This window comes from Battus philenor, unplaced genomic scaffold (genome assembly GCF_028537555.1).
Source record: "Battus philenor isolate CCGP_79_NKW_IND1 unplaced genomic scaffold, ilBatPhil1.0.hap1 SCAF_11, whole genome shotgun sequence".
Lineage (NCBI taxonomy): Eukaryota > Metazoa > Arthropoda > Insecta > Lepidoptera > Papilionidae > Battus > Battus philenor.
In genome coordinates, this window is record NW_027181673.1 from 15,062,416 (window position 1) to 15,076,101 (window position 13,686).

The window sequence follows — 13,686 nt, forward strand, 5'->3', positions numbered from 1 at the left end:
CTATCCCGGGAATCGAACGTGCGACCTAAGATCGCAAGTCTCATCTCTCTACTGCTGTGATACCGCTGTTCGGTTTCTTATACACCTATCCCCCGATTTACACGGTAGATACGTTCCTGAGAAAAACGTGTAAATCGAAAATTAAAAATTTCAAGTCAAAACGGTGTAAATCGAAAAACTTGCAGAAAATGCATGATTTTGCTATTTAACATTTTTTTGATTTTTTTCAATATTTTTAGGTGTACACAGAAATAAAAAAATGCATTCACAAGTTAAAATATTTAATATATTACGGAAACACTGTTTTTTTATATAATTACAACACATAAAACAGAAGAACAAAAAAGAAATTACTCTCATTCTTTTTTCGGAATCGAAGGTCCGAATTCACTTTCATCACTCGAAGTTATTTGTGCTGTCGATTCGATGTTTGAAGCAGAAATATTTACATTATGAGAGGTGATAATAAAATCGGTTATTAAAACAAAAAAAAACTTATTTGGAAAACCGTGTAAAAGAGAAAACGTTTAAAACAAGTACCGTGTAAATCGGGGGATAGGTGTATATAATAAACTGGTTATGTTGTATATTGTAGTACGAAGTTTTTCATACTTGATAGTGAAGGCGTTCAGATTGCTGTGAATTCGATAGATGGCACTGTTAGACGATTACGTCGATCTTAGATTAGGTTCGATTGAGTAGGTAATTAATATAGAGGGAAGGGAACTACCTGGAGCCTTTATCAGAGTGATCACTTCATTTAGAGTGATCACTTTATTGGAAATAGGTGTAAAAGCCTTAAAATTGTTTGCTTACAAATGTGATATTCATTACCTCCTTTATAGTTCTTTCATCTATAACCAATCATCTTGTATATTTAAATAAAGTATGACCAAGTTAAGAGTAGGCTTATGATATATTTATATATATATATGTTCGTTGTCTATTTTCTTTGTGTATCAAAAATAAATTATTTTTAAGTTGACAACTCTGAACAAATGTCACGTGACTCTTTCGGATCATCTTTGAAATGAAATAACCATTTAAAATGTATACTTTATTACATATTTACAAATAGCGCGGCAGATTCGTTGTACAGAAATTTTATATATCAATCAAACTGACACATCTTTTTCAAACAGCCTCATTAAAACGGTACTAGATTACTTAAGAACACATGTAAGTAAAAGGTTAGATGGATTGTTGTTTAGTGATGTCCGTAATATCCGAGCCCACCGTATCCGCCGTATCCACCGAGACCGCTATATCCGTGACCTCCGTATCCGTATCCGCTGTAGACGGGGGCGCTGTAGTATCCAGAGTGACCGCCATAGCCTTAAAACAATTATTACATTTTTAATAAAACATATCAACAAGTTACATACCCTATTATTACTCGACAGAGTACTTTTAACCTACAGTTCTAATGGACATAAAACAGCTTGAATATTGTTAAAATTTATTAAGAATAGATTTCATTAAACACAATAATAAAAGGCAGTCCGAACCATGCAAAAAGAGCATAGCTAGAAATATGTATTATTATCTTTAAACAGATGAACGTTTGGAAGCACATCGTGTTCTCCACTTTGGGATATTTAATAAAGCTTACCACTTCAGGATAGAACCCTGATATGATATCCCAAAATGACGCCGAGGATATTTCAACATGAAACCTTCTGATGTTAGGTTATAAATGATGCTACCAAGTTAAAAAGTATCATAACTTTCATACACTCACCGAGACCAGAGTATCCACCAAGACCGGAGTATCCACCGAGACCGGAATATCCGTATCCGCCATAGCCTCCATAGCCTCCATAGCCGCCGTGGGTGGATGTGTACGCTACCTTACTCACAGCAACCGGAGCAACTGTCGACAATATTCAACATTACAAATTATTTATAAAGTGTGTTACATATATTACAATGCTCATATTTTTCTAAAAACTTTTCTTGAACTGGTCAATGTAGACACAACTTTCTAATTCAAACGACGTGTAACTTCATAGACAAACTCACAGTTATTAAACAAGACATGAAAAAAACTATTATGGATATTTATCTAAGAGATTGATTTAGAAATGAGATCCGTATAAACAAAAGCAACTAACTTGACCACGCGGATTTGCATGTTGATGCGGCAATGATCATAGTACGCAGAACGGAGCAGATTTAAAAGATAAATAAGCTATTTTATTTAAGACATAGGTAGTTTTAATTATAATAATGAAAATAATGAAAACAAAAACTAACTGCTTGCAATATAAATTATATAACCATTTACATTTTTAAGATAAACGAACGGAACCAAGGCTGAAACGAAACAAATCTGAAATGAAACTAAATTTTTAATTTAGGTTTCAGAGATAATTATAAAAATTACATTAATTAGTACTCTTTTAAACAATTTGCAATGGCCTAAATGGACTTAAACCCAAGGTGAGTAGCAATTTTACTGTAGTATTTTAAAAAGACATTAATTATTAGCATCAACATAGGATCTTTTAAAGTGATATCTTATGTATGATACATATTGTCAATAGAACACAGTTTGATGCTATCCTTCAACAAGCTAAGAGAGTTCCAAAAGCGCCCGTATGAAATGAGTCGGACAAAGTCAAAAGGCATTTTTCATGTTTTGTTTTTTAGTTCAAATTGAATTCGTACACAAATTTATAGATATTTATATATATTTTACACTGTAGTTTGGATATTTTTGCTTAGTAAACTTTTATAAATGTTTTGATTTTAATCGATTATATTTATAAAAAAAAAAATAAATGTAATAATTCAGAATAGCCGGGATTGTATAATAAAAGCTTACACAATTATTAACAAAAGAGTTATTAAATTTTTGAAGCCTAGAGAAAGGCATAACAAGTCTACACTACAAGGTCTTTTCCAAAGATATCTATGGAGGGATACCCCACAATCGCCATCCTTGACAGGCAAGTTGGCGATTTTAGTGAGATATGATACACAGAAGACGCTGCTGTCTCTTAAAGCTTGTTTATGAGCAGTGACAATCCTATATAACGCACAATGTGAATTAGATTGTATCCCGGGAATCGAATCCGTGACTCTACTGCTAGAGTACCACTACACTAATAGACAAGATTTAAGTATGTATGTATATATGTATGTAGTTGTCAAGTCTACTTTATTACCGTCGATTCTAGCTATATTCGATTGGTACAGGATGCTGTTAGCCATTCTGACTAATATAGACTCTACCGCGCGGTGTCCTATACGCTTACGAACAACTAGCGCCATCTGTCGACACCGGTCGAAACTACGGAGTTCCAACATGTATATCTACTAATATTTTTCTTGACGAAACTTTTCTCGTAGAGTCTCTAAGTATATAATTAGAGACATTGACAAAGCGAGATAGTACGCGCAAAATTTATCTAAAGACGTGTCCTAAATGTAACAAGATAAATTGAAAGGGAAATGAAAAAGGAAAATGGTGAAAGTGTTGTGTAACAACAAATATAGTGTGTGTTCAAAGTATACAATTTTGATTATATGCACTATGTATCATTTTACTCTAGACTTATATAAATAGAGATTAAGCTTAAAGATAGTTGGATTCAAGCTTGGCTCAAGATAATAAAGAAGTTTAAAAATAATATAACAGCTTTTTAATACACCCAACTCTTTCTTTACACGGTAGATATGTTCTTTAAAAAATCGTACGACATACAGTAAATTTGAAAACATGTTCGGCCACTAAAAAAAATCGTGTAATATAAAAAAAAACTATATATTTTTATTTTCTCAAAAGACGTGCCAAAGAGTATATAAAGAAATTATTTGTTTTAGAAAAAAATTCAGGCCACAAATAAAAAATATAAATATTCAAATTCAAATTAGGAATAAAACTAAATTTTACAACTATTCATTGCTACTTGATAAATGGCTACGCATTTATACTGACTGTACCAAAAGATACTTCAGACATGTCCGGCACAACTATAGTTGATTCAAATTAAGAATTTCGTTCGTTATTAACAGCCTATGTGGGTTTTTTTTTTCGTCACTAACATCTTTGGACATTTACTCATTTTGTTGCTGATATGTTTTTTGTAACACATTGGCAAAATTAGAAGTTAAAAAAAATTCACCGCTCGTGCTAATAGAAAAAAATTCATGTAAAAAAAGTATAATCATTTTCATTGGTGAACCGCGTCATTTCAAAATCATATAAAAACAGAGTTAAGTGTATTACAGTATGTAATACAAATTATAAATTATAGAACTTGATTGAATAAGGCTTAATTACATGAAAGTACTTACGTAACCTGAATTTTATAAACTGGGCTGTAAAATCAAGTTGGACGTGTATTTATGTTCAAAATAACATGACTCAACTCTTGTTGTTGTTAAAACAAGTCCATTATATTTTTCCATTACTTTTTTATTGAACGCATTACTCGGTTTTTGCGTTGAAGCTAGTCGTCTGTGACTACATATTTTAACTGAATGAGCCAAAAGGATAGCCTTCCACCGATCGTATCGGCCGTGCACGAGGCGTGACTAATCGGGGATCCAATAGTCAATGTGAAGGTTGATGTTGTAATTTGGTCGACAATAATAATAAATAAACGTGGCTAAGTGTAATGCAATTGGCAGGAACATAATTTATATAAATTACTAGCTGATCCCAAACGTTGTTTTGCATAAAAAATTAAAGTTTTTAATTAACAAATAAAAAATAAGGGTTGATCGTAGAGGGGTTATCACTTAGGGATATGGAAAATAGATAGTGGCCGATTCTCAGACCTACTGAATATGCGAATGAAATTTGGTAAAAATCGGTCAAGCCATTTCAGAGGAGTTCAAGTTCGAACACCGTGACACTAGAATTTTATATATTAGATAAAATATAATCATTGCTTGGCAATGAAAACTTCAGAGGAATGGCAGGCCACATAGCTCGCTGTACTGCTGGCTGTTGGTTCAAGAGACATCTTGATAAGTTTGAAGACGATGGATACAGGCATCTTTCAAGCAGTCTTATGGAAACCTACGGGAGAGATCTATGTACCTTTGTATCAATAACAATGTAATGTGTATTGATAAAGGAGACCAGCTATCATAGACCGCAGCGCTCTATGAGATAGAATACGTAAGGGTATAGTATATTTGAAGACGAACTCAAATAGCAAATAATACGATAAGTAAATTGACCAGAATATGGCAGAGTAGAAGTTTTACCAACACCACGAATATGAGACTGGTAGAACTCTGATAAGCTCAATTTTCTCATAGGTAATTGTAATCTGAACAATCTGCACGGTAGATAGAAGAAAGATCGATGCTTTTAAAATAATGTGCCGGAGATGGATGCTATGCGTACCTTGGATTGTCTGGAGAAACAACGGATTTATTATCAATTAAATCCATGGCTCTTTACCATCTACTTTATGCGAATTTTTTGCTACTTCGGTTACGTAGTTCGAAGGCAACCAAGGAGACAACATAAGCTAAGAAAGGTAGGGGGAAAGAGAACAAGAAAGCGATCATCAACCTGATGGGCGGACTCTATGTCCGATGGGCCTCATAGTGATGCACTCAGAAAGGCAGGTCAAAGATAGCTGTCGACCCTCCTTGAAACCTTGAAGGAATCAGCAATGAAGAAGAAAGACAAAGAAGAAGAGATTTCGGTTGAAATGATGATGATCATGCAGAAGATCGTAAAACGATGAACAACTCTTACCTTCTCCTTTAACTTAAACGACTTTAGAACGTTTATTTGTTTTTTTTTCTTTGCGCCACTGCGACTTTTTTAAAGGTTTTATAAATACATTTGAATTAAATTATTAAGTACAATTTGGGTAAAAAAACCACATGAGTTCGCAAATTTCTTATCAAACACCGAACTTTAAGATACTACACTTATTTAATTGATAATGACATATGTTAAAGTTATTGTGCTCTGATTAAATAAAATGTATCTTGTATCTATAAAATCGTTTTGACATACTTCTGTCTTATAAAGTTAAACCATGATACTTATTTATAACTTAAGTATAGTCTACATATTTACTTATTCTGCTAATTTTGACTTACATATTCAACAACTAGTAAAACATTATGTAATATATTAATAATAATAGATTATGCTGTTTGTTATTTGGTAATCTAGTCTTCGATGTCTCCAGACGTCACAGATAAAATTCATCTTTACTTATCTTTGCACTTTAAAATTGGCAAACAAAGTGAAAATTTAAATCACGTTGCAAAGTACACAAAGAAGTTAATTTTAATACGGCGTCTATAATTCTTCGCTTCGTTAATTTTTATGAAATCACGCGATTTCGAAAAAAAAATCTAGACAAAAAAATGAAGCACATGTAACGAGAACAAAGCGAGACGCGATTCGGTGGACAAGTACAAAAAAAAAACAAAATAAAATGGCGTCCGACACTGCACGTTATTGTGTAACCAATTTTTCAAATGTTACCAGGCTAGCATAAATTATTGAAGGTAAGCTCGCTCGGAATCCGCAGCGACGTCCGGTAGATAAGCAAAAATCGAGTTAAACCAACCAAGTATACAGCCTTCGGGAATATTGAAGTTGTTTTAACCAAAAACTTGGAAACAACAAATAAGTTAAGACGAAGTTTTTGAAATGTCCCGTAATTCGGTTGGAAATTTTTTAAAGAATTATTATAACATGATTTTTACTTTCACGGTACATCTTTCTAATTTAATCTTTCATATCAGCCGATGGTCGCCAATCGAGAATCTTTCTACCATCCGCTGCACGAGCGATGGGCCCCGTCCACACCCCATAAGGAACAGAATTATCTACTTCAAATTATTAATTAATATATATGTTAAATAATATATATTACTACATCTAATATTACATTTACAAAGCATGTAGTTGGTGATTAGTTGATATATTATTTACTGTCTGATGTCATTTGAGTATGTACCAACTATGTGCGTATTTCTGCAGAATAGTTCAGATATTACAATACTTCAGAGCAGTGATAGGTCAATAGCAGAGTGCTGAGATTGCGATCATAAGTCGCGGGTTCAATTCCCGTGTTACAATTTTACATAATTTACTCTTTATCCATTAATTATATAGGATTGCCACAGCTTACATACGAACTACCAGAGGATGGGCAGCAGCGTCCACTGCGTACCATAATACCACACATCGCCAACCTGGTGTGGTGATTAGTGTATATCCTCGCTGCAATAAGCCTTGTACTGGGCGTCTTAGAGTTAAAACGACAAATATCTGAGATCGTAAAATTACTAGAACATTGAAAAACATAAATTCTAATTGTTGATTAAATCAAAAAAATAAAAAAGGATACTCTGATAATAAATTAAAATTATAAACAGACAATAGTTCACAAATAAAAGGTTAACTGAGCCAAAACGAAGAGTTAAAATTTATAAAATGATATAAGACCTTTTTATATGAGATTAAAAATCTACAACGACAGCCTTCCTAAAACATATACATCTATGTATACGCTTATTAGTCTAAGACAACTAACCGAACTTAAACATATTCAAATATCAAATTTCAATGACAAAAAAAATTGTAATTACGTATGATTACTGTATTAGTGAACAACACACAATTTTAATCTTACCAAATGGCTACAAACATGTAATTATGTTTAAAAAAAGATTTTTAATTATTCACAAACCTCTCATGTTGAGGTAATTAATAAACGTGTCCGAAGTGGGGCGTGTGAGAACAATGCTGGTCATTGGGGAACGTGGGATTGTTTGATCCTTGGCATGCAAACTCACATAATTATCACTTAGTCACCGTTGTACGCAATTCCACTTACACAGGGTCTATTATAAACCAATAAGTAAAGTTTAATCTCGTCGGTAAATTGATATTGCAAACTAATGGATTGTAAGTCGATTTAGTTTTTGTCCGGTACTAATTGACAAATATTTTATTAATTGCAACCATATGATAAAGGACATTCAGACATAATCCCTTTCTAAGTCGTCAAAGCCCTAGAGATATCATTGGGAACCTCAAAGTCGCTCAACGAACTATGGACAGTGTTATGGATCGAATTAGAGGTTGAAATGTGCAAAGTGGCAGCTGACCACATAGCGCCTCAAAATAGATGGTCACTAGAACTTTTAATGTTTTGGAATTGTAACCACGAACTGGCAAGCGCAGTGAAAGACATCCAATCACAAGGTGGTAACGACCTTGTATAGGTCTCCGGAAGACATTACACGAAGCTTCCGACAGTTTCTATTATATATGCAGAAAGACTGTGTCCAGCTGTGGACGTGGGCAATTCTAAATATAATAATAAATTTATAACAACAATTAAACATAGAAGTTTTAAATAAACAACAAACATTAGTGAAGATAGTAAGACGAACCTATGGCATTTACCAAACTTAATTACATGAATATACGACTGGAGAACGAATGGAAAAATAATTTCACTTAATTACATAACCTTTGGGTAATGAAAGAAGGTATATTTTAAAAATTTCCTTTTAAAATTCTCAGCGAGGTAGGTGTTTTTCTTGAGCAATCTGCAAGGATATAATTTCCACTCAACGTTCACTTTTTAAAATTCATAACTCTATTACGAAAACTTTATGCGATCTAATTGAGAGTTTTTTTAAAAGATATTCCATGTTATGTTATTTACAAGATAAAAGTTATTTTCACTGAATGCTAAACTAGCAATTGACAAGTCGGTAACATTGGCTTGCAAATTGAAAGAGAATAAAACATAACATTACATGATATCCGCGAGGGACTTCGAGAGGATTCTTTAAATGTATCCAAGAGAATCGACAATGAGTCAAAGGAAGAAAACTTCGGTACGAATTTTATTTCGAACTATTACGCAAAAGGGAATCAACACTTTGAATACAAACCAGACAGGGTTAGTTCTGCCATGTAGAATTTGGACGCTTTTAGAAAATTTAGATTCTTGAATTTTTGATGACAGCATCTATAAAGTTTTTACTTCATAGAATAGAACTAAAATTATATATTTGATAATTTTCAATTCTAGAGAAGGAAGATCACGGATCCGCCCACAAAATAGGAAACGTTCATAGTGTATTTACAAGGCGCTATTAAAAACTGACTGTACCAAAGTTTCGACTGCCAAATATCTCTAATTCATTTACTATAAACGTAATAAATTCTTTTTAATAAAATGTTGCTAATCATTATTAAAAAACTATTTACAAAATTCAAAAGGCATATAAAAGAATGTTTAAATGAAAAGAATCAATGGCGATTATGTCGCTTGATCATTTTGTTATCATTTAGGTTATATTTACCAGTGAACATGCAATATATTTATTGTTAAACTATTTAAAAGATTTGTTTTAATGTGGGAATTTCAACCTGCTTCTTCATTAAAAGTATAACACCTTGCGAAGCAGAAGTAAAAAAAAAAGTTGACGATCACTAATAGTTCTATTAAATGTTCAAATTTGAATAAATGAATATCTTGTCTTATTACAAGAACAGATGTTTGATGCAGGCCGCTTCCAACCAGACCCTGTGTCCCACAGTGGACATCCTATGATCGATATAATGATGATGAATATTCTCTGAACTTAGATTATCATGTTATCCAAGGGAAACCATCATAATCATCTACTATTTAAAGGACTTTATTTATTCCTTACATCTATACAATGCCCCAATGACGTTAGAAAATACGTGATCGAGGCTACAGGGCGCAGAGAGCACTTAGTTTAAAACCTCTTTTAATAAAGCAAGGTTATTTACTGTTATTTTACTGAATTGAGGTCTAAACAGTGTAATTCCTTATTGTACAGTCAGCATCGCATGGTAAATAACAAATATAAGATAAAAGATAAACGTATGGTAAGGTTGTTAAATTTAAGAAAAATGTAAAAATTAAGATAAAGTACAAATATGAAGGAGATAAATAAAAATAAAAACTGTTATAGATTTAAGAATATCTTGTTGTAAAGTTTTAGGAGCGAAGGAAGTAAGCTAAGAGAAAGATACATTGTGATGAAAGACAGAAGACGAATGAATGATAATGTGACAAATGGAAGGAGAGAAATAAAATTAAAAATAAGAATATAAAAAATATAATAAGAAATAAAAAGACCCTGTCCCGCGCTAGATAGGGGGAACGAGAGATCCCGAATAAAGGGGGCCATAAAAAAATATACAAAGTATTTTTGCTCACCATATCCACCGTATCCGAGACCACCGTATCCCGCGCTGTATCCACCGTGACCGCCGTATCCGAGACCACCGTATCCGAGACCGCCATATCCGAGACCGGAGAGACCACGCTTCTCTACCTTAGCTTCATCGGCGCACGCGGCGGCGATAGCGATAGCAGCAACAATCTGTTGAATGTCGTTCATAAATTTAGCACAATAATTTCATATTAACATTTTTTAACTTTTTTATCTGTATATATATTAAAATTCCAGTTTTCCGAATAAAAGCGTCTATAATTTTTATTTACTTAACATACACAACGTTCGGTACACGAAATAAAATAACCGACATTGCCTAACAAATTTGCAAGTGGTAATGGCAGGGTCTAGACAAAACAGAGCGCAAGGTATGCCACTGGGGCATTAAATTCTCTTCGTCTTTTGGTTTATTTCACATCAAAGATATCCTACTTATTATGCCGTTTTTAAATAGTTTATTTAAGATCTTTATTGCAACTCTCTTATGCATATGCGTTAAATAGTGACACATCACTATTACTCAGCTCAGCTATGCTACATTAATCCGGGGAATCCCATGTTAGAGCGCTCTATATTTATATCGGACGAAAGAGAGCTCTCTACAATACTTCTAGCCATATGATTGTCTGAGTATAAAAAAATTCATAAATTTACAAAAACAAGTCACTATTTTCTTAACGCGAATGCTCTATAATCTGTATATCTCCTGCTATGATATCTAACTTATTAGCGACTAGCTAACTATATCTTGACCACCTGGTCTGCTATACGGCGCACAAATTGACCGTTGTCAATCGTTAATGAAAGGCCTGAGCAATTTGGATTTGTTTATAACTACTTAATGTCAGGTGTTATAAGAGGCTAGGTCAGGCGCTTAGGCAATGCATTTCCTACAGTTTCGCTTCGATGCAATTCAAAAACGCTGTCCGATTGTTTTGGTTGTATCGCAATTTCCTTGCATTTTTGAAGTTAATTGAAACAATGCTTGTATTTTTTTTTAAATTTCCAATTTCCTGGCATTGATTTTTTAATTGGAAATCTATCTATCTATATCTGCCTATCTATTAGCCGATTGTCTCTTTCCAAATCGATGTGCAATATCTATCGCCGGATACTGTAAGTATAATTTTAACCATATCAATAATTTTAAGTTTTATCATATGCAGTTCAAATAACAATATTATGTAAAATAAAGAAAGTTTCAATGACGATTTTAAATGTAAAACTTGATTTTAATTATAATATATTTCTAGTTAAAGAATTTAAAAAAATATATTTTTTTGATTATAGCAAAAGCTGATGTTAAAACTGACAAAGATAGTAAATATAATACAAAGAGAAACTTATTTTAAAACTAAATTTAAATGACTACAATACAATATAGTGAATACATGTATACAGTGATACCAACACAATAATACATCACCAATGTTAACTTATTGTCAAGGAAAGCAAATATTTTTTGGACACAAAGGGATAGAAAGACAAAAATACTATTTACGAAACCTTGATTCGTATGGTCTAATACGCTCCATATTCTTTCATACAATAGGACATGTTTATAGCAATATTTAAGAGCGTTTTGCAAATATTAATAATATTTTATAATTTATATCTTGATCTTTAAAAAATATCACGTGCATTATCGTAACGCGAAGAAATGTCTTGGGTAACTTAAATTCTTTACTTTACTTATTTAAGTTTTATATATACTTAATAAATTATATCAGGATTTAAAAATTATATTTACATTCCTTAATACCTTTTTTCAAATTTTTGCTTTAGTTGGGATTAATAGAGATTTCCTAAGCTTGGATAGCTTATCTTGAAGGCTCTCTCGGATACTTAGGCATTTTACATCACTTGCCGTTAGCTGTTAGATCGCTAAGGCGGGCGGTACATAGAATTTATGAGTGGACCTCAGCTTCTGTTGTTACGTGTTTATTATTTAACTCTAAGGCGCCAGAAAGAGCTCAACCTCGACTACGTCGTTTGCTAGTAACTGACTGACTCACTGCATATCGAGTGTTAATTATAATTCATGTTAAGTTAATAAAAATTAAGTAAACTGTTGCAAGTGCGATTTATTAGTAGGCAACATTGTATTATTAGAAAGCCATAGAAACAATCTATAATTAAAATACAAGAATAACCAATTATTAACACACGGTCTATTTCTTCGATAGGTTTCACTTCCTATAATTCTATCGTTGTGCGACTAAAATGTTGAGAATCGAAGTGAATCCAACCATGGTTTCAGAACGAACCCACAAGCGTAGCTATACAGGATGAGAGGCTTTAAAGTTTTTACTCCTATAACCAATCACCCTGTAGAGTTCAAGACTGTGCACTTTTAGGAATATATCTCAAATTATATATAGCTGTAATTCCATTTGAACGGTATATTAATGACAAAATATGACTATCCTAGTATATAATTAAAAACCTCCAAGGAACCTTCGCATATATGACAGTGTTAATACAAATATATGTATGTGTATATATATTAATACATATAGTCGTCTTTTCTAAGTTATGTTTACTTCTGTTCTCTGGTGATTTTATCCATTTTTAGATAAATTTATCTCCATTTTGAAACAATTTTACAAAGATTTAAATATATTTGTAATACTATAATAAAACATATTATTTTAAATGGTTTTTTTTTTACTTTTTATTAACAATCATTTTAAATTTATTTTATTATAATTCGAAGGCATGGAATTTTATTGTACAATCACACGGAGTTATCTACAGAAAGTTTCTATTGTTTAAATAAGTTAATCAAATAAATATTTATTCTTTTGAAAAGGCTTTACTATGCACCTTGTAAACGTCAATACATTATTATAATGTATATTTAAATATGTATTTACACATATTAATGGCTCCAAATTTCTCCAGACACTACTAATAGATTCGGAAAGTCTATTTTAACTATAAGAAACACTGTAGTTGTAAAAACTAAAAATGTAAATATTGAATAGTTAAATATATATGTTGCAAAAGTTTATGAACTAATGGATTGCGTATAAATGAATATCTTACCAGGAATTTCATGATGAATATGTGGTTATGTTTCAGCGGTCGGTGAGAGACTGATGGTCTGCAAGCAACGCTGTACGTTTATATACCGGTTCGTCGGTACGGGCGGTCGAGTAGTTTTTTCCGTCCTCCAAGGATATTTCGGAACTTTATGCGTGCGCGCATTTGTTTGATTTAAATTACGCCTTATATTCCGTGGCGATGGTGAACATTATTACCTGTGATGTAGAACTTAACAAAACGAAAAGAAAAATGTGTAATATTTTAATAGACAAAAGTACATAAATAAATAATATAAAGGTAAAACTGCAGAGGTGAAGGTGAAGTAAGAAAGGTGACGTAAGTAAGGAAATGAATGGAAGAGAATGTGACAGGTTAAAAAAGGTACGTGAAAGGAAATATGAAGCAATAAAG

General features: G+C 32.4%; 1 protein-coding gene across 1 annotated transcript; it reads right to left on the reverse strand.

Annotated features, from left to right (window-relative positions):
• Window positions 1-1,042: 1,042 nt before the first annotated feature.
• Window positions 1,043-13,318, reverse strand: LOC137931276 (keratin-associated protein 19-4-like). The gene is made up of 4 exons (XM_068774710.1): window positions 13,276-13,318; window positions 10,209-10,374; window positions 1,742-1,873; window positions 1,043-1,335 (listed from the first exon to the last, which is right to left on the reverse strand). The coding sequence occupies exons 1-4, from the start codon at window positions 13,285-13,287 to the stop codon at window positions 1,208-1,210; spliced, it is 438 nt and encodes a 145-aa protein (XP_068630811.1). The 5' UTR covers window positions 13,288-13,318; the 3' UTR covers window positions 1,043-1,207.
• Between the last annotated feature and the right edge of the window lie 368 nt (window positions 13,319-13,686).

Bases quoted from the DNA above. Each gene is read 5' to 3' on its own strand.
- LOC137931276 (XM_068774710.1), bottom strand. The intron at 1,874-10,208 runs GTGAGCAAAAAT...TATTGTCGACAG, and splicing joins TCTCGGATACGGTGGATATG to TTGCTCCGGTTGCTGTGAGT. The intron at 1,336-1,741 runs GTGAGTGTATGA...AATTGTTTTAAG, and splicing joins TGGTGGATACTCTGGTCTCG to GCTATGGCGGTCACTCTGGA.